The following is a 20,452-nucleotide window of genomic DNA, read 5'->3' on the forward strand; positions in this document are numbered from 1 at the left end:
GTTCCAGACTCTGCCGTCCCTCCGTTTTCACCCCCCCTCCGTGACCCTGTCGACCCCCCTTGTCGGCAACAACCGTCCCCCGCCGCCGTCCAGTAACTGTGCTGACGGGGGACCCCAACTCCCATCAGCCGAAGTCCTGTGCTGGCCTTCGCAGCGTTGCTTCTTCAATGATTTTGTGTTCAAGTTCGTCTGCTTGCATCTGACGTCAGACGAACGCACAGGAACTTGAACCGAAGATCACTGAAGAAGCAACGCCGCGAAGGCCAGCACAGGACTTTGGCTGATGGGGGTTGGGGTCCCTCGTCAGCACAGATACTGGACGGCGGCGGGGGACTGTTGTCGCCGAGAAGGGGGGGTCGACAGGGTCGCGGAAGGGGGGGGGGTCCAGTGGGCCGTAACACAGGGGGAGGAGTAGGGAAACACGTTCCGCGTGTTTCCCTACTCCTTCCCTTGCTTTGGTAACAGCTGTCACTGGCGTCACTGACGTCAGTGCATGCCTGACTAGCAGACCACCTCCGAGGGAGGCATGGCCCCAGGCATATTCAAACGTTGGAGGTGAGAATTATTATATAGGATTTGTTCAATTATTAGTGTATTATATGTGCTTTTATGAAAGGAAAATTCATCTATTTTTTGTATTGTGATCATTTTTATCTATTTCTATGTTTAAATACAAGGGATATGTTCATAAGGTTTGATTGGTTATAATCATGATAGTATTGCCATTTTACATCCTTTTACTGCATTTTAGCTAAACGTATTTATTTCATTTTATATATGTGTCTTTATAATTTAAAAAAAAGGTTAAAAAGCACTAAATTGTTTATCTTGAAATTCACATTTACACTTTTTTATTTTTATTCATTTCATCTTATTTCAATATATATTTTACATAAGGTTTTGTGCAATTTATTCACAGGTGGATAAAGTTTTTTTTTTCAGCGTCATTTTATTAACATTATTCATACATCACAGATTCTTCATATATATAATTTTATAAAATTCGGAAACATTACTCTATATTACTTTCTCATTAAGGAAGCCATTCACGGAATAGCGATAATATGTCATTTCTTTCATCATTATGCATTTAGGTACATGTCACATCCTTTCAACTTGTCTATTTAAATTGCACGTTTACGTATACCACCATTTTGCTACAGTTGCATTATTCATATTGGCCAACTACATGGCCATTTTTGCAGCGTATCCGCAGAGTAAGTTTTTCATTTTATTTTACAAAAGGTTTGTATACACAAAAGTTCCCTTTATTCAACCGATTTAGTAATCAGAGTTGTCAATTCTGCATTGACTATTTTTTTACCTCTCAACCATAGCATTTTACTGTTAATAGCTTCAGGCACCACCGCTATTTAGGTATCAGTTGGTCATCTTTTTTTTGACAGCGTCCATTTATTTATTTATATATATATATATATATATATATATATATATATATATATAAAATGCATTTTTCTCATTTTCTTTTTGCCACATTGGTTTATTTTTTGACCTTTTTTATTCAGTAGGTTTATACATTTTTCTTTACCTTAGTATCAACCACATTGATATACACATACTTTTTCATTTACAACGGTTTTTGGCCCGCCATTTTAAATATATGATTATCAATAGAAATCAAACAAAATAAAACATGGAAAAGAAAATAAGATGATACCTTTTTTATTGGACATAACTTAATACATTTCTTGATTAGCTTTCGAAAGCTAATCAAGAAATGTATTAAGTTATGTCCAATAAAAAAGGTATCATCTTATTTTCTTTTCCATGTTTTATTTTGTTTGATTTCTATTGATAACCTTAAGAGTGGACTAACACGGCTACCACACTCCTCTACTTAAATATATGATGTAAGCATCCCTTCGGCCATTTAGAATGTTATGCCATAGCACCATTGTCATTTTTCCAGCTTTAGGCATCGCTGCATTTTAGATACCTTTAACTTACCTACCAGCACCAAACATATACTCTTGACAGTGCCCGCTGCGTTTTTTACATTTGGAGCTCATTGTGCCACACGGGTTTCATTGTTTCTTTTTCTTTTCAAGTGATCTCACAATCTTTTTATTATTCACTCAGTGGTTTCAAACGTTATTTATTTTAGTTTCAACTGTTCTGATGTTTTAACAATGTTTTTTGGCGCCTTTTTTAATAAATGATGTAAGTATTCCTTTAATTATTCATAATACGATACCTTAGCACCATCGATATCATAAAAGTAACCATATTTTTAGCCTTCTATATGACATCATTATGCATTCAAAATGGTTCTACCCTACATAAGTACATAAGTAGTGCCATACTGGGAAAGACCAAAGGTCCATCTAGCCCAGCATCCTGTCACCGACAGTGGCCAATCCAGGTCAAGGGCACCTGGCACGCTCCCCAAACGTAAAAACATTCCAGACAAGTTATACCTAAAAACGCGGAATTTTTCCAAGTCCATTTAATAGCGGTCTATGGACTTGTCCTTTAGGAATCTATCTAACCCCTTTTTAAACTCCGTCAAGCTAACCGGCCGTACCACGTTCTCCGGCAACGAATTCCAGAGTCTAATTACACGTTGGGTGAAGAAAAATTTTCTCCGATTCGTTTTAAATTTACCACACTGTAGCTTCAACTCATGCCCTCTAGTCCTAGTATTTTTGGATAGCGTGAACAGTCGCTTCACATCCACCCGATCCATTCCACTCATTATTTTATACACTTCTATCATATCTCCCCTCAGCCGTCTCTTCTCCAAGCTGAAAAGCCCTAGCCTTCTCAGCCTCTCTTCATAGGAAAGTCGTCCCATCCCCACTATCATTTTCGTCGCCCTTCGCTGTACCTTTTCCAATTCTACTATATCTTTTTTGAGATACGGAGACCAGTACTGAACACAATACTCCAGGTGCGGTCGCACCATGGAGCGATACAACGGCATTATAACATCCGCACACCTGGACTCCATACCCTTCCTAATAACACCCAACATTCTATTCGCTTTCCTAGCCGCAGCAGCACACTGAGCAGAAGGTTTCAGCGTATCATCGACGACGACACCCAGATCCCTTTCTTGATCCGTAACTCCTAACGCGGAACCTTGCAAGACGTAGCTATAATTCGGGTTCCTCTTACCCACATGCATCACTTTGCACTTGTCAACATTGAACTTCATCTGCCACTTGCACGCCCATTCTCCCAGTCTCGCAAGGTCCTCCTGTAATCGTTCACATTCCTCCTGCGACTTGACGACCCTGAATAATTTTGTGTCATCGGCGAATTTAATTACCTCACTAGTTATTCCCATCTCTAGGTCATTTATAAATACATTAAAAAGCAACGGACCCAGCACAGACCCCTGCGGGACCCCACTAACTACCCTCCTCCACTGAGAATACTGGCCACGCAATCCTACTCTCTGCTTCCTATCTTTCAACCAGTTCTTAATCCATAATAATACCCTACCTCCGATTCCATGACTCTGCAATTTCTTCAGGAGTCTTTCGTGCGGCACTTTGTCAACGCCTTCTGAAAATCCAGATATACAATATCAACCGGCTCCCCATTGTCCACATGTTTGCTTACCCCCTCAAAAAAATGCATTAGATTGGTGAGGCAAGACTTCCCTTCACTAAATCCGTGCTGACTTTGTCTCATCAGTCCATGTTTTTGTATATGCTCTGCAATTTTATTCTTAATAATAGCCTCCACCATCTTGCCCGGCACCGACGTCAGACTCACCGGTCTATAATTTCCCGGATCTCCTCTGGAACCCTTCTTAAAAATCGGAGTAACATTGGCTACCCTCCAGTCTTCCGGTACTACACTCGATTTTAGGGACAGATTGCATATTTCTAACAGTAGCTCCGCAAGTTCATTTTTTAGTTCTATTAATACTCTGGGATGAATACCATCAGGTCCCGGTGATTTACTACTCTTCAGCTTGCTGAACTGACCCATTACATCCTCCAAGGTTACAGAGAATTTGTTTAGTTTCTCCGACTCCCCCGCTTCAAATATTCTTTCCGGCACCGGTGTCCCCCCCAAATCCTCCTCGGTGAAGACCGAAGCAAAGAATTCATTTAATTTCTCCGCTATGGCTTTGTCCTCCTTGATCGCCCCTTTAACACCATTTTCGTCCAGCGGCCCAACCGACTCTTTGGCCGGTTTCCTGCTTTTAATGTATCTAAAAAAATTTTTACTATGTATTTTTGCTTCCAACGCTAATTTCTTCTCAAAGTCCTTTTTTGCCCTCCTTATCTCCGCTTTGCATTTGGCTTGGCATTCCTTATGATCTATCCTGTTACTTTCAGTTGGTTCTCTTCTCCACTTTCTGAAGGATTGTTTTTTGGCTCTAATGATTTCCTTTATCTTACTGTTTAGCCACGCCGGCTGACGTTTAGTCTTTTTTCCCTTTTTTCTAATACGTGGAATATATTTGTCCTGAACCTCCAGGATGGTGTTTTTAAACAGCATCCACGCCTGATGCAAGTTTTTTACTCTGCGAGCTGCTCCTTTCAGTCTTTTTTTCACCATTTTTCTCATTTTGTCGTAATCACCTTTTCTATAGTTAAACGCTAGCGTACTTGATTTCCTAGTTTCACTTCCTTCAATGCCAATATCAAAACCGATCATATTATGATCACTGTTATCAAGCGGCCCTCGTATCGTTACCCCCTGCACTAGATCATGAGCACCACTAAGGACTAAGTCTAGTATTTTTCCTTCTCTTGTCGGCTCCTGAACTAGCTGTTCCATGAAGCTGTCCTTGATTTCATCAAGAAATCTTATGTCCCTTGCGTGTACAGATGTTACATTAACCCAGTCTATATGCGGGTAATTGAAATCCCCCATTATTATTGTGTTGCCCAGTTTGTTTGCGTCCCTGATTTCCTTTAACATTTCCGCATCCGTCTGTTCGTCCTGGCCAGGCGGACGGTAGTACACTCCTATCACTATCCTTTTCCCCTTTGCACATGGAATTTCAATCCACAGTGATTCCAAGGAGTGTTTTGTTTCCTGCAGAATTTTCAATCTATTTGATTCAAGGCTCTCGTTAATATACAATGCTACCCCTCCACCAATCCGATTCACCCTATCACTACGATATAATTTGTACCCCGGTATGACAGTGTCCCACTGGTTATCCTCCTTCCACCAGGTCTCAGAGATGCCTATTATATCTAATTTTTCATTTAGTGCAATATATTCCAACTCCCCCATCTTATTTCTTAGGCTCCTGGCATTCGCATATAGACATTTCAAACTATGTTTGTTGTTCCTAAGTACATCATGCTTAGTACTTGACAGTATTAATTGGCAATCTTTTGTCTGATTTTTATTGTTATTTAAAGATACCCGATCTACTACAATCTCTTTTGCAACCTCACTATCAGGATACTCTATCTTCCCTGTTATGGTGATATCTTTGAAAGATACCTTATCCCGAACCATGCTCTTTTGAGCGACTGTTGGCCTTCCCCCCATTTCTAGTTTAAAAGCTGCTCTATCTCCTTCTTAAACGCCGATGCCAGCAGCCTGGTCCCACTCTGGTTAAGATGGAGCCCATCCTTTCGGAATAGGCTCCCCCTTCCCCAGAATGTTGCCCAGTTCCTAACAAATCTAAAGCCCTCCTCCCTGCACCATCGTCTCATCCATGCATTGAGACTCTGGAGCTCTGCCTGTCTCTTGGGCCCTGCGCGTGGCACAGGTAGCATTTCAGAAAATGCTACCCTGGAGGATCTGGATTTCAGCTTTCTACCTAAGAGCCTAAATTTTGCTTCCAGAACCTCTCTCCCACATTTTCCTATGTCATTAGTACCCACATGTACCAAGACAACCGTCTCCTCCCCAGCACTATATAAAATCCTATCTAGGTGACGCGTGAGGTCCGCCACCTTCGCACCAGGCAGGCAAGTCACCAGGCGATCCTCACGTCCACCAGCCACCCAGCTATCTATATGCCTAATGATCGAATCACCCAGTACAACAGCTGTCCTAACCTTTCCCTCCCGGGCAACATTTGGAGATATATCCTCGGTGCGAAAGGATAATACATCCCCTGGTGGGCAGGTCTTGGCTAGAGGAGTACGTCCTACTTCACCAGGGTGATGCTCTCCTTCTAGGAGACCTCCCTCCTCCAAGGTAGCACAGGGGCTACCTGACTGGAGGTGGGACTTCTCTACAACATCCCTGTAGGTCTCCTCTATGTACCTCTCTGTCTCCCTCAGCTCCATCAAGTCTGCTACTCTAGCCTCAAGAGAACGTACACGTTCTCTGAGAGCTAGGAGCTCTTTGCATCGGGCACACACATATGACACCTCACCAATTGGGAGATAATCATACATGTGACACTCAATGCAAAAGACTGGATAGCACCCCTCTCGCTGCTGGACTGCTGACTCCATCTTAGTGTTTTTTGAGTTTTTCCGTAATTTAAAACTTGCTAAAGTATTAAGGATATCAGCCTATCACTAACTTACAGTTCCTCCTTTAAACCCCAATCTTCAAGTTCCGAAAGCACAAGCAAAATTTGTTCACTTACCAGAGAAATATCCTCTTCTCCCAGAACTTATTAGAAGGAAAGCTTTCGCGTGCCGTTAGGCACGCGGCACCTTGAGCAGAGGCCCCGAGTGGATCGGAACGGACCTGGGAGTCACTCCGGCGAAGGCTCCGAGGATATGCAGATGAGCTGCAAGTCCTCCACGGCACCTGAGAAGGCAACCGGTGGGAGAGCTGGGCACCTCTCAACCAAGAAAAGGCTTACCAGGGGTTAGGCCGAAGCCAGCATTCCTCCCCCTGAGGGTCACCTGATCCTGGCTAAGAAGTACCTGGTAGCTCTGGGTAGGTGGAGCGAAAGCCCTGGGTAACTGTGGCGAAGGCCCTGGGAAGGTCGGGGTGGATTTGGGAGTCACCCCGGATGCAGCTGTGAGGATATGCAGAACACTGCAAGTCCTCCACAGCACCTGGTAGGAGCACTGTGCACCTTGAGCAGAGGCCCCGAGTGGATCGGAACGGACCTGGGAGTCACTCCGGCGAAGGCTCCGAGGATATGCAGATGAGCTGCAAGTCCTCCATGGCACCTGAGAAGGCAACCGGTGGGAGAGCTGGGCACCTCTCAACCAAGAAAAGGCTTACCAGGGGTTAGGCCGAAGCCAGCATTCCTCCCCCTGAGGGTCACCTGATCCTGGCTAAGAAGTACCTGGTAGCTCTGGGTAGGTGGAGCGAAAGCCCTGGGTAACTGTGGCGAAGGCCCTGGGAAGGTCGGGGTGGATTTGGGAGTCACCCCGGATGCAGCTGTGAGGATATGCAGAACACTGCAAGTCCTCCACAGCACCTGGTAGGAGCACTGTGCACCTTGAGCAGAGGCCCCGAGTGGATCGGAACGGACCTGGGAGTCACTCCGGCGAAGGCTCCGAGGATATGCAGATGAGCTGCAAGTCCTCCATGGCACCTGAGAAGGCAACCGGTGGGAGAGCTGGGCACCTCTCAACCAAGAAAAGGCTTACCAGGGGTTAGGCCGAAGCCAGCATTCCTCCCCCTGAGGGTCACCTGATCCTGGCTAAGAAGTACCTGGTAGCCCTTTTAAGGTTTTATTCAGGTTTTTTGTTTATTAATTTTTGTTTTTAATTTTGGTTGTACCTTCAGATTTCATATACTTAAGTTTTAACAAGCCACATAATTTTACTTTCCACCCATGCTTGAATCATCACCTACAAACCAGGGGCGTATCTGCGTGGGGCCACAGGGGCCTGGGCCCCCGCAGATTTCGCCCTGGCCCCCCTCCCCGCCGTCAACCCTCCCCCGCTGCTTACTTTTGCTGGCGCCGAGGTCCGACCCGCAATCTCCGTTTTTCGTCTACCTCCGTGGCCATGCTTCCAGGAAGTAACGCTGCAGTGCTGATTCGTTGAATCCAGTTCGGCGTCTGACATCAGACGTCGAACTGGATTCAACGAATCAGCACTGCAGCGTTACTTCCTGGAAGCATGGCCACGGAGGAAGACGAAAAACGGAGATTGCGGGTCGGACCTCGGCGCCAGCAAAAGTAAGCAGCGGGGGAGGGTTGACGGCGGGGAGGGGGTGGAGAGAGAGGCGGCGGCGGGGGGGGGGGGGGGAGGGAGGCAGGCAGGCAAAAATGTGCCCCCCCTCTCTGGCTGTGGCCCCCCCTACCGCCGGATTCTAGATACGCCCCTGCTACAAACACCATATCCTCGTATGAAACACTCACTGTCTCTTAGCTTAGTCATTTGTTTATATAGTAAAGATATATGTATCAGTGGCGTAGCCAGACCTGAGATTTTGGGTGGGCCCAGAGCTAATATGGGTGGGCATGCACTGTCTATATAAGTATGAGTAGTGTCTCTTGGGATCCTACAAAATAATGCCTTAGAATTCACTTGATGATGGATTAAGTAGTCTGCCCAACAGCTGCCCTGCATCAGTATAACCACATACATACTTAATGGAAACATTGATATTATCCCACAATCTCTCCACTTGAAAATGCTATACACAAACAGCACTAATTCCAAGGCCAGGATGAGCTACAACCTTATGCTAACGATTCCCACATGGAAAATGACAGGAATCCCGCACACATTGAATGGGCTGTCTATCATTAACTGTGTAGAAATTGCTGGCGCAGCTTTGTACAAGAGGCCCTAAATTCTTATCTTCAATGTTTCTGCTATTTTCTCTCTCTTTTTTTTTATAACTGTACACCAATTATTTGACCTTTACATAATATGATTTCACACTGGATACGTTGGTACTAGGCTACACTCTCCTATATATTCAAGAGACCACATTTTATGAGCTCCATTGTCTGTCAGTATATCTTCTGTGCAACTACTGATTGACCCCTGATGAAGGTTTTTTCAAAAACCGAAACACGGACCGTGTTGGGTCCTCAATAAAGTTTTTTTTGGAGCATCTTATCTCTTGTCTTGGATTGATCCCTTGAAGTTGTTTTTCCACTTGTTTCTTTTCTGCGCTATTAGGGAATATCAAATCTGAAAGTATATCCTTGCCCACTCAATCTAACTAAATAATATGGGAGACAATCAGTGGTGTGCTGGTAAATTTTTAACAACAGGCTCTCTCCCCGGTCCACCTCTGCGCCCCCCCTATCCACCTCTGCGCCGCCCCCAAATTGCAGAGCTGGCTATAGCCGGGGGAGGGGGGGGGGGCGGCGGCAATGCATTACTCTCTCCAGGAAAAAAAAAATTAAATGATCCCAGGTTCCAATCTAATTCATGTTTAATGTAGGATAAAATGCCATAAATAAGTAAATAAATATAAACTTTTAATGTTGAGCACCCGCTTCTCAAAGTGAACATATTCCAAACACTATAATGAAAATAAAATGATTTTTTTTCTATCTTTGTTGTCTGGTGACTGTTTTTCTGATCATGCTGGCCCAGTATCCGATTCTGCTGCTATCTGTCCTCTTAACTCCGTTTCCAGGGCTTCCTTTCCATTTATTTCTTTCCTTTCTTCTTCATTTCTGGTCCTCAACTTCTGCCTATTTTCTTCATCCATATGCAGTTTTTCTTCTCTCTTCCTTTTCCCTCATCTCATCTCCTTCCTCACTCTTCCCTCCCCTCCATCCATGTCCAGCATTTCTTCTCTCTCCCTTCCTCTCCCCTGCCCTCCATCCACCTATGTCCAGCGACCCTCCTCTCCCCTGCCCTCCATCCACCCATGTCCAGTGACCCTTCTCTCACCCTGCCCTGCATGCACCCAGCAACCCTCCCCTGCCCTCCATGCACCCATACCCAGTGACCCTCCTCTCCCCTGCCCTCCATCCACCCAAGTCCGGTGACCCTCCTCTCCCCTGCCCTGCATGCACCTATATACCCAACGACCCTTCTCTCCCCTGCCCTGCATGCACCCATACCCAGTGACAACCCTTCTCTCCCCTCCATGATCCACCCATGCCCAGCGACGACCCTTCTCTCCCTTCCATGATCCACCCATGCCCAGCGACTCCCTAGTTCTCTCCCCTGCCACCCCCTCCCGAGTTGTTAATAGAATTCTCCTCCCTCCTCCCGTCACCGATCTGACTCCTTTAATTCTTCGGGGCAGGCAGTCTTGCCTGCCCGCTGCAAGCACTGACTCAGTCCCCCACTGGCGCTGCCGGTTCGCGCTTCAAAATGGCCGCCGAGACTTACAAGGGCGAGGTCTCGCGAGGCCGCCTCTGGAAGTCTCGGTGGCCATTTTTAAAGCGCGAACCTGCAGCGCCAGCGGGGGAGAGTTAGCACTTGCAGCGAGCAGGCAAGACTGCCTGCCCCGAAGAATTTGTCAGGTCAGTGATGTGAGGGAAGAGGGAGGGAGGAGAGCCAGCTCGCGGGTTTCAAGAGCCGAGCAAAGTTAACAAGCGGCTCTTGCGAGCCAGTGCGAGCCGGCTCCAGCACACCACTGGAGACAATGGCGATGCCTGAGGTACTCCACAAGGTGGAGTCCAGCTGGTAGAAATTTGATCAGCCATTTTAACTCTAATATCGACACGAAAGAAATTCTCCTATCGAAGACAAAACTATACCAGAGATTCACAATGAACTCAATTTATACAATAATATGTCATAATCAGGGCTTTTTTTTTGAGGGGGTACTGAGTACCGGGCACCCTTTTCATTGTCTGCTAAACTTGACTCATGGTCCCTGAGTTATAATGAAAGAGCTCAGGCTCTACACACCAATTCTGCCTTTTCATAGATTCTGTGACTGCTTGCAGGGGGCCTGGCTATTGTGGGGTGGGTCCCTCAGTGATCACCCCACCCCTGAAAGGTAGCCTGGCATTTGAGTACCAGCACCTTTTTCGCTAGAAAACACACACTGGTCATAATCGACTATATAAAAAACAGCAACCAAGTCAAATTGTAATAAAATAGCTGATTTACCATAAGCAAACAAAGATTTTACCTCAGAAACAACAATCAGGCTAATATTTGTTTTATTAATTTTTCTATGCAGTCTTTCTGTGTAAAGGCCCATGTTAAAAAGAATGCCCAAGTTAGTTGATCTGATCCTTCAAAATACCAAAAAGCAAAACACTAATTACAGCCAGCATAAACAAACAGAACTGGGTGAAACAAACCTAGACGTCCTTGTGCTTGCTGTTTAAGCTCTCGAACAATAGTGAGACGCTGCTTGTGATGCACAAGTGTTGTAGTCTGAGATTCCAGGAATACCAAGTGATGTCTTTGAGCTGCATGGTAGAAAGAGAAATAAAGGTACAGTAATTAGGATGGTGCTGCTGTCAGGCGCCCAAGTCAGAGGAGATGCAAAGAAGCTACAGAGATTATGGTCACTTAATTATACTTCGCCTCTTCCATGGATTAGGATATACTCCCACAATAGCTGATATGGCTCAAAACTATTCTTTAAAATGGTTAATTTTAATAAATAGGAAAAGCATGCAGAGAATGGCTCATGAAATTCTTTCCAACCCTTCTACATGTAAGTGTGTGTGGTGGGGTGAGGGGTTGGTGTGTGTATATGTGTGTTGGTATCAGAGCAAGCAATAGGCCAATGGGTCATGGGTCTGTATATTCAAACTGCAATTAGACAGGAAGGGTGGAGGGGAGTTAATTGTTTATTAAGGATGTTTTAATTTGATAAAAAATGAAGTAATGCTCCTCCCTGGGATTAATCTATTGTTTTTGTCTTCTCCAATAATGTTTTGTTATGTTATTGTGCCCCAGGGGTTTTAAATCATGATTGTTTGCCACTATTTGAGTTGGTGAGTGATTTGAATTTAGATCCTTCAAACACTCTGATTTTGGGAGATTTTAATCTTCATATTGATAAGATTTGTACTGATAAATTTGCTGATTTTTTAGATCTATTTTATATATTAGGGTGGCAGCAGATTGTGTATCAAGCCATTCTCAAGGGAGGGCATATTTTAGATTTGGTTTTTGTGGATAAAAACTCTACAGATTTTATTATTTTACCAAATTATTTTGTACAAGGGATCCTATATAGTACACATAGAACCAAACAAGCTTAGCGGTGATTAGATGGCAACACTAGTAATTGGGAAGTGTAATGGAAGTGAATTTTAAAGATTATCAACTCTGTCTTTGACTGAAAGTAACTTTTCTTGTAAATACAAGAAACAAGTTGGAATGCAGAAGATAAGACAAAGCTCTAACTAATTTGGTATGTGAAGGGGAGGATGGCGTTTGTTTTTCCGGGCCCAGCTTGGCCACCTTGACTTGGGAAAGCATGTGACTACGTTCCAACAGACCTAAGCAGAGAAGCATTCTGTAATTTTCCTTAGAAGCATTCTGTAACTTTCCTTAGCTCTGGACATGAGCTAAGAGCCTAATAAAAAGGGAGGGCTTGTCACAGCAGAGTGAGGGCTCATCTGTGAGTGGATGCACTGCGCAGAGGGTCTGTTTCTGGTCCAAAAGTTCCTAGCTATCGCTGTAACGGGCCCCCCAGCTGATGATAACAGCCTGGATGATGGAGACCAGTGATGCTTTATGTATGTATATTATTGCTTCCTTTCCTGGTCTAAGAACTCTTTGCATTGCTTAGATGTAGAGACCAGTGATACAATGATTTTTTATACAGCTAATCATTGTATATGTCTTAACCGTTGTATATATCTTAATCATTGTAGAATTTAGCTTCCCTAATAAAGGTTTCATTTACTTATTACGAATCCAAAAGAATCCATGGTAATTACTGGGTAGTCTGTGTCAGTGAGACAGGCTGTAAATCCATCGCAGTTTAGGAAGCAAAGCCAGTGTTGGGCGGACTTCTATGGTCTATGCCCTGAAAATGTCAAGGGTGAGAAAACAACAAGACAAAACGTACTACCAAATCCAATGTGGAAGATTAAAGCAAAAGGCAGATGTAATAAGAAGATAAACAATCTTTATTTAAAATACAAAAAGGCTCCCAGAGATTTACACATCTGTGCCTGACATGGCCATGTTTCACCTTGAAACAGCTGCATCAAGTTACTTAAAAAAAAACCCCAAACAAAAACAAATAATGTAAAATCAAATACAAAACTGAGAGACTTGCATAAGAAATATGAGATATGGTTTTAATTTCTGAAGTCTCTCAGTCAACATAGCATTGTGAAGTTTGCTGAGTAAGCTTGTGAAGCACTTATGTAAGGTGGTTGTATGACTACTTTTAGGGGTTCACTTTGCTTTTTACCCCTATTAGTTTTTTTACCCCTGACGCAGCCTGAGGGCGAAACATGGCCACGTCGGGTAACTTGTAATAAACCACTTCTTCTGTTACCCTCCTGTTCTATTTTTTTGTCTTTTTTGATCTGCTTTTTTTCTTTTGATTTGATACTGAATCTTTACTACTTTACTACTTTCTGGTGGAGGGGTAGCATTGTATATTAATGAGAGCCTTGACTCAGATAGATTACAAATTCAGCAGGACACAAATCACAGCTTTGAATCACTGTGGGTTGAAATTCCATGTATAAAAGGGAAACAAATGGTGATAGGAGTGTACTACCGTCCGCCTCGCCAGGATGAGCAGGTAGACACAGAAATGATAAAAGAAATCAGAGACGCGAACAAAATGGGCAATGTGATAATAATGGGTGACTTCAATTATCCAAATATAGACTGGGTAAATGTAACATCGGGACACGCTACAGAGATACAATTCCTTGATGAAATCAAGGACAGCTTTATGGAGCAACTGGTGCAGGAGCCGACGAGAGAAGGAAAAATTCTAGACTTGGTCCTTAGTGGAGCGCATGATCTGGTGAGGGACGTTATGGTACTGGGGCCGCTTGATAACAGTGACCATAATATGATCAGTTTTGACATCGACCTTGAAGTAACTGTACACAGAAAGTCAAATACGTTAGCGTTTAACTTTAAAAAAGGAGACTATGATAAAATGAGAAGAACGGTAAAAAAAAAACTTAGGGGGGCAACTGAGAGAGTAAAAACTGTACAACAGGCGTGGACGCTGTTCAAAAATACCATCCTGGAGGCCCAGGCCATACATATTCCGGGAATTAGAAAAGAAAGACGGAAGTCCAAAAGACAGCCAGCGTGGTTGAAAAGTGAGGTGAAGGAAGCTACTAGGGCTAAAAGAAACGCCTTCAGAAAATGGAAGAAGGAACCGTCTGAAAATAACAAGAAAGAGCATAAGGAGTGTCAAAGCAAATGCAAGGCGCAGATTAAGAAGGCCAAGAGGGAGTATGAAAAAAAGATAGCATTAGAGGCAAAAAAACATAATAAAAATTTTTTTCGGTATATTAAAAGCAGGAAGCCGACAAAAGAATCGGTTGGGCCGCTGAATGACCGAGGGGGTAAAAGGGGCGATCAAGGAAGACAAAGACGTAGCGGAGAGACTGAATGAATTCTTTGCTTCGGTCTTCACCGAGGAAGATTTGGGTGGGATACCGGTGTCGGAAATGGTATTTCAAGCGGACGAGTCGGAGAAACTTACAGACTTCACGGTAAACCTGGAGGACGTAATGGGGCAGTTCGGCAAACTGAAGAGTAGCAAATCTCCTGGACCGGATGGTATTCATCCTAGAGTACTGATAGAACTGAAAAACGAGCTTGCAGAGCTACTGCTAGTGATATGCAACTTATCCTTAAAATCGAGCGTGGTACCGGAAGATTGGAAGGTGGCCAATGTAACGCCCATTTTTAAAAAAGGCTCCAGGGGAGATCCGGGAAATTATAGACCGGTGAGTCTGACGTCGGTGCCGGGGAAAATGGTAGAGGCTATTATTAAAAACAAAATTACAGAGCACATCCGAGGACATGGATTACTGAGACCAAGTCAGCATGGCTTTTGTGTGGGGAAATCTTGCCTGACCAATTTACTTCAATTCTTTGAAGGAGTGAACAAACATGTGGACAAAGGGGAGTCGGTTGATATTGTGTATCTGGATTTTCAAAAGGTGTTTGACAAGGTACCTCATGAAAGGCTACAGAGGAAATTGGAGGGTCATGGGATAGGAGGAAATGTCCTATTGTGGATTAAAAACTGGTTGAAGGATAGGAAACAGAGAGTGGGGTTAAATGGGCAGTATTCACAATGGAGAAGGGTAGTTAGTGGGGTTCCTCAGGGGTCCGTGCTAGGACCGCTGCTTTTTAATATATTTATAAATGATTTAGAGATGGGAGTAACTAGCGAGGTAATTAAATTTGCTGATGACACAAAGTTATTCAAAGTCTTTAAATCGCGACAGGATTGTGAAAAATTACAAGAGGACCTTACGAGACTGGGAGACTGGGCGGCTAAATGGCAGATGATGTTTAATGTGAGCAAGTGCAAGGTGATGCATGTGGGAAAAAAGAACCCGAATTATAGCTACGTCATGCAAGGTTCCACGTTAGGAGTTACGGACCAAGAAAGGGATCTGGGTGTCGTCGTCGATAACACACTGAAACCTTCTGCTCAGTGTGCTGCTGCGGCTAAGAAAGCGAATAGAATGTTGGGTATTATTAGGAAAGGTATGGAAAACAGGTGTGAGGATGTTATAATGCCGTTGTATCGTTCCATGGTGCGACCGCACCTTGAGTATTGTGTTCAATTCTGGTCGCCGCATCTCAAGAAAGATATAGTAAAACTGGAAAAGGTGCAGCGAAGGGCGACTAAAATGATAGCGGGGATGGGACGACTTCCCTATGAAGAAAGACTAAGGAGGCTAGGGCTATACAGCTTGGAGAAGAAACGGCTGAGGGGAGACATGATAGAGGTATATAAAATAATGAGTGGAGTGGAACAGGTGGATGTGAAGCGTCTGTTCATGCTTTCCAAAAATACTAGGACTAGGGGGCATGCGATGAAACTACAGTGTAGTAAATTTAAAACAAATCGGAGAAAATTTTTCTTCACCCAACGTGTAATTAAACTCTGGAATTCGTTGCCGGAGAAAGTGGTGAAGGCAGTTAGCTTAGCAGAGTTTAAAAAGGGGTTGGACGGATTCCTAAAGGACAAGTCCATAAACCGCTACTAAACGGACTTGGAAAAATCCAAAATTCCAGGAATAACATGTATTGAATGTTTGTACATTTGGGAAGCTTGCCAGGTGCCCTTGGCCTGGATTGGCCGCTGTCGTGGACAGGATGCTGGGCTCGATGGACCCTTGGTCTTTTCCCAGTATGGCATTACTTATGTACTTATGTTTTGTGTTGTACAAGGATTAGAGCGATCAGAAATTATAAACTAAGACAGGTGTTCCTCAAGGGTCTGTTGTTTCGGCAGTTTTAATATTTTCGTCTTCCTTTTATGAGCCTTTTTGAAGGTTTTGGGTCTTCATTATAGGATATATGCAGATGATATTCTTTTTTAAAATTGAAAATTCTGTGACAGAAGGTATTCAGTTATGTCTTTATCTGAGGACTATAAAGTAATAGATGAGAGCAAATTGACTTAGTTTAAATATGTCCAAGTGTTATGATTCTGCCGGTTTGGCTGAGGGGGAGGGGGGGACGTCTCTCCTGATTGGCTGCCAGGGTTTGTGCTGACGTCAAGGGATAGTACTTTAGCCTGCAGCTGAAGAGTTCCTCTGCTTTTGCATTACTTACGCTTGGTGGTAACTGGAAAGCCTGATAGTTTTCTCTCAGAACGTGCTCTGGGTTCTGACAGGGATCTGTGTTTGTGTTAGAGTTTTCTTTTCCTTCCCTCTGGGTTAGCTGCTGCTGTGTGTGTGTGTGTGTAGATCTGTAATCAGGGTCAGCTGCACGTTTATTTAGTGGGGGCAGGGCATTGCTCAGCCTCCAGGGCTCTGGGCTCAGTGAGAGCGTTATCGCCTTCGTTTTGCCTGGTGGAAAGGTGGCGGACCTCACGCATCACCTAGATAGGATTCTAGATAGTGCTGGGGAGGAGTCCGCTGTCTTGGTACATGTGGGTACCAATGACATAGGAAAATGTGGGAGAGAGGTTCTGGAAGCCAAATTTAGGCTCTTAGGTAGAAAGATCAAATCCAGATCCTCTAGGGTAGCATTTTCTGAAATGCTACCTGTTCCACGCGCAGGGCCCAAGAGACAGGCAGAGCTCCGGAGTTTCAATGCGTGGATGAGACGATGGTGCAGGGAGGAGGGTTTTAGATTTGTTAGGAACTGGGCAACATTCTGGGGAAGGGGGAGCCTATTCCGAAAGGATGGGCTCCACCTTAACCAGGGTGGGACCAGGCTGCTGGCATCGGCATTTAAAAAGGAGATAGAGCAGCTTTTAAACTAGAAATGGGGGGAAGGCCGACAGTCGCTCAAAAGCGCATGGTTCGGGAAAAGGTATCTTGCAAAGATACCTCACAAACAGGGAAGATAGGGTTTCTGGATAATGAGGTTGCACAACAGACCGTGGTAGGCCAGGTGTCCTTAAATACAACTAAAGATCAGACAAAAGATGGCAAATCAATAGTGTCAGGTACTAAGCATCATGCAAATAGGAACAACAAACATAGTCTGAAATGTCTATATGCAAATGCTAGGAGTCTAAGAAATAAGATGGGAGAGTTGGAATATATTGCACTAAACGAAAAATTGGATATAATAGGCATTACTGAGACCTGGTGGAAGGAGGATAACCAGTGGGACACTTTCATACCGGGGTACAAAGTATATCGTAGTGATAGGGTGGACCGGACTGGTGGACGGGTTGCATTGTATATTAACGAGAGCCTTGACTCAGATAGATTACAAATTCAGCAGGACACAAGTCACACCTTTGAATCATTGTGGGTTGAAATTCCATGTATAAAAGGGAAAAAATGGTGATAGGAGTGTACTACCGTCCGCCTCGCCAGGACGAGCAGGTAGACGCAGAAATGATAAAAGAAATCAGAGACGTGAACAAAATGGGCAATGTGATAATATTGGGTGACTTCAATTATCCAAATATAGACTGGGTAAATGTAACATTGGGACACGCTACAGAGGTACAATTCCTTGATGAAATCAAGGACAGCTTTATGGAGCAGCTGGTGCAGGAGCCGACGAGAGAAGGAAAAATTCTAGACTTGGTCCTTAGTGGAGCGCACGATCTGGTGAGGGACGTTAGGGTACTGGGGCCGCTTGATATCAGTGATCATAATATGATCAGTTTTGATATCGACCTTGAAGTAACTGTACACAGAAAGTCAAATACGTTAGCGTTTAACTTTAAAAAAGGAGACTATGATAAAATGAGAAGAACGGTAAAAAAAAACCTTAGGGGGTCAACTGAGAGAGTAAAAACTGTACAACAGGCGTGGACGCTGTTCAAAAATACCATCCTGGAGACCCAGGTCATACATATTCCGGGAATTAGAAAAGAAAGACTAAGTCCAAAAGACAGCCAGCCTGGTTGAAAAGTGAGGTGAAGGAAGTTATTAGGGCTAAAAGAAACGCTTTCAGAAAATGGAAGAAGGAACCGTCTGAAAATAACAAGAAGCAGCATAAGGAGTGTCAATGCAAATGCAAGGCGCAGATAAAGAAGGCCAAGAGGGATTACGAAAAAAAGATAGCATTAGAGGCAAAAAAAACATAGTAAATATTTTTTTTGGTATATTAAAAGCAGGAAGCCGGCAAAAGAATCGGTTGGGCCGCTGGATGACCGAGGTGTAAAAGGGGCGATGATCAAGGAAGACACAGACGTAGCGGAGAGACAGAATTAATTCTTTGCTTCGGTCTTCACCGAGGAAGATTTGAGTGGGATACCAGTGTCGGAAATGGTATTTCAAGCGGACGAGTCGGAGAAACTTACTGACTTCACAGTAAACCTGGAGGACGTAATGGGGCAGTTCAGCAAACTGAAGAGTAGCAAATCTCCTGGACCGGATGGTATTCATCCTAGAGTACTGACAGAACTGAAAAATGAGCTTGTGGAGCTACTGCTAGTGATATGCAACTTATCCTTAAAATCGAGCGTAGTACCGGAAGATTGGAGGGTGGCCAATGTAACACCGATTTTTAAAAAAGGCTCCAGGGGAGATCCGGGAAATTATAGACCGGTGAGTCTGACATCAGTGCCGGGGAAAATGGTAGAGGCTATTATTAAAAACAAAATTACAGAGCACATCCAAGGACATGGATTACTGAGACCGAGTCAGCACGGCTTTTGTGTGGGGAAATCTTGCCTGACCAATTTACTTCAATTCTTTCAAGGAGTAAACAAACATGTGGACAAAGGGGAACCGGTTGATATTGTGTATCTGAATTTCCAAAAGGCGTTTGACAAGGTACCTCATGAAAGGCTACAGAGGAAATTGGAGGGTCATGGGATAGGAGGACATGTCCTATTGTGGATTAAAAACTGGTTGAAGGGACTTCCGGTGACGTCAGCTCCCTCGATGGCAGCCTGAGCTCGAGGCTGCGCTCTGAAGACGAAGCAGGCAGGGCTCGAGAATCGCAGTTTGCCAAAATACTTAAAGATCTCCGAAAAGACCTGGCTCAATCAGAAATTGTTGAAAGTATAGACAATTTGAGAGGCGAGATAAAAGAAGTCGGGGCCCGGTTGGAAGAGTTTGAAGGCCAAGTTGATGAGCAGGACGAACTGTTGACGCAAGTAAAACAGCGAGAAGATGGATTTTCTACTCAGTTAGAGGAATTACAATACAAGATGGATGACATTGAAAATCGGGGGCGAAGAAATAACTTACGCTTCCGGGGAATTCCGGAGGCGGGCGAGCAAGAAGACATACCAAAAATAATAAACGAACTCTGCGCACAATTAATGGAAGCAACCCCAGAAACAGCGCTCCCTGAAATTGAGAGGGCCCACAGGGCGCTGGGAAAACTGTTGGCCAACAAGCCACGAGATATTGTTGTGTGTTTCTGGAAGTATGCTGAAAAGGAAAATGGCTTGCCCTATCTAGACAGAAGAAGGGCTTACAATTTCAAGAAAATATAGTTACTATATACCAGGACCTCTCAGCATAAACCCTACAACAAACACGAAACATGAAACCCATCTTGGAGGCCCTGGGAAAACATAATATTAAATATTGATGGGCATTCCCATTTTCTCTGTGCTTCACCATAGTGGGTCAACTCCATAAGGTCCGCACTGTAGACATGGCTCGACAACGGTTGCAAACGGCGGGGCTGATGGATATGGAGACAGAGCCTACACCCACGACAACGACCGTAACAACACGAGACAAAGTGCCGCAGTGGCAGCAAGTCTTCAATAAAGCAAAGAAATCCCGACTGACTGCATCTAAATCTGCCACATGAACTCTGCTGGAACTGAGTGAACAAATATAACTGGTAGTGTTTTGCAAATACATCAATGTGTGAATATAGGAGATAAAAAGGGGAAGATATAGTTATCTGTGTAAAATAAGAGAGAGGAATGTTGCGGGGGGACGGGGCGAAGGGTTGTGGATGGGTTTGCTGTCTTGGCCGGGGTTGAAAAACAGGAGAGATTCCTATTTATGGATCTCCCCCCTTGTCTTTCTTTGCCATTAGGGAGATATTGGGAGGGAGGGGGGGGGGAGGGAGGGGTAGGGAGG

At 44.2% G+C, this 20,452-nt stretch overlaps 1 protein-coding gene across 1 annotated transcript in view; it reads right to left on the reverse strand.

The window, feature by feature from the left end:
• The window catches only part of ELP1 (elongator complex protein 1), a 1,128,708-nt gene that overhangs the window by 138,191 nt on the left and 970,065 nt on the right, over positions 1 to 20,452 (reverse strand). The window contains 1 exon segment of the mRNA XM_030194341.1: positions 11,102 to 11,212. Coding sequence (XP_030050201.1) covers positions 11,102 to 11,212 — 111 coding nt within the window.

The sequence above is a fragment of the Microcaecilia unicolor genome, chromosome 2, assembly GCF_901765095.1.
Source record: "Microcaecilia unicolor chromosome 2, aMicUni1.1, whole genome shotgun sequence".
In the NCBI taxonomy this organism is placed as follows: Eukaryota; Metazoa; Chordata; class Amphibia; order Gymnophiona; family Siphonopidae; genus Microcaecilia; species Microcaecilia unicolor.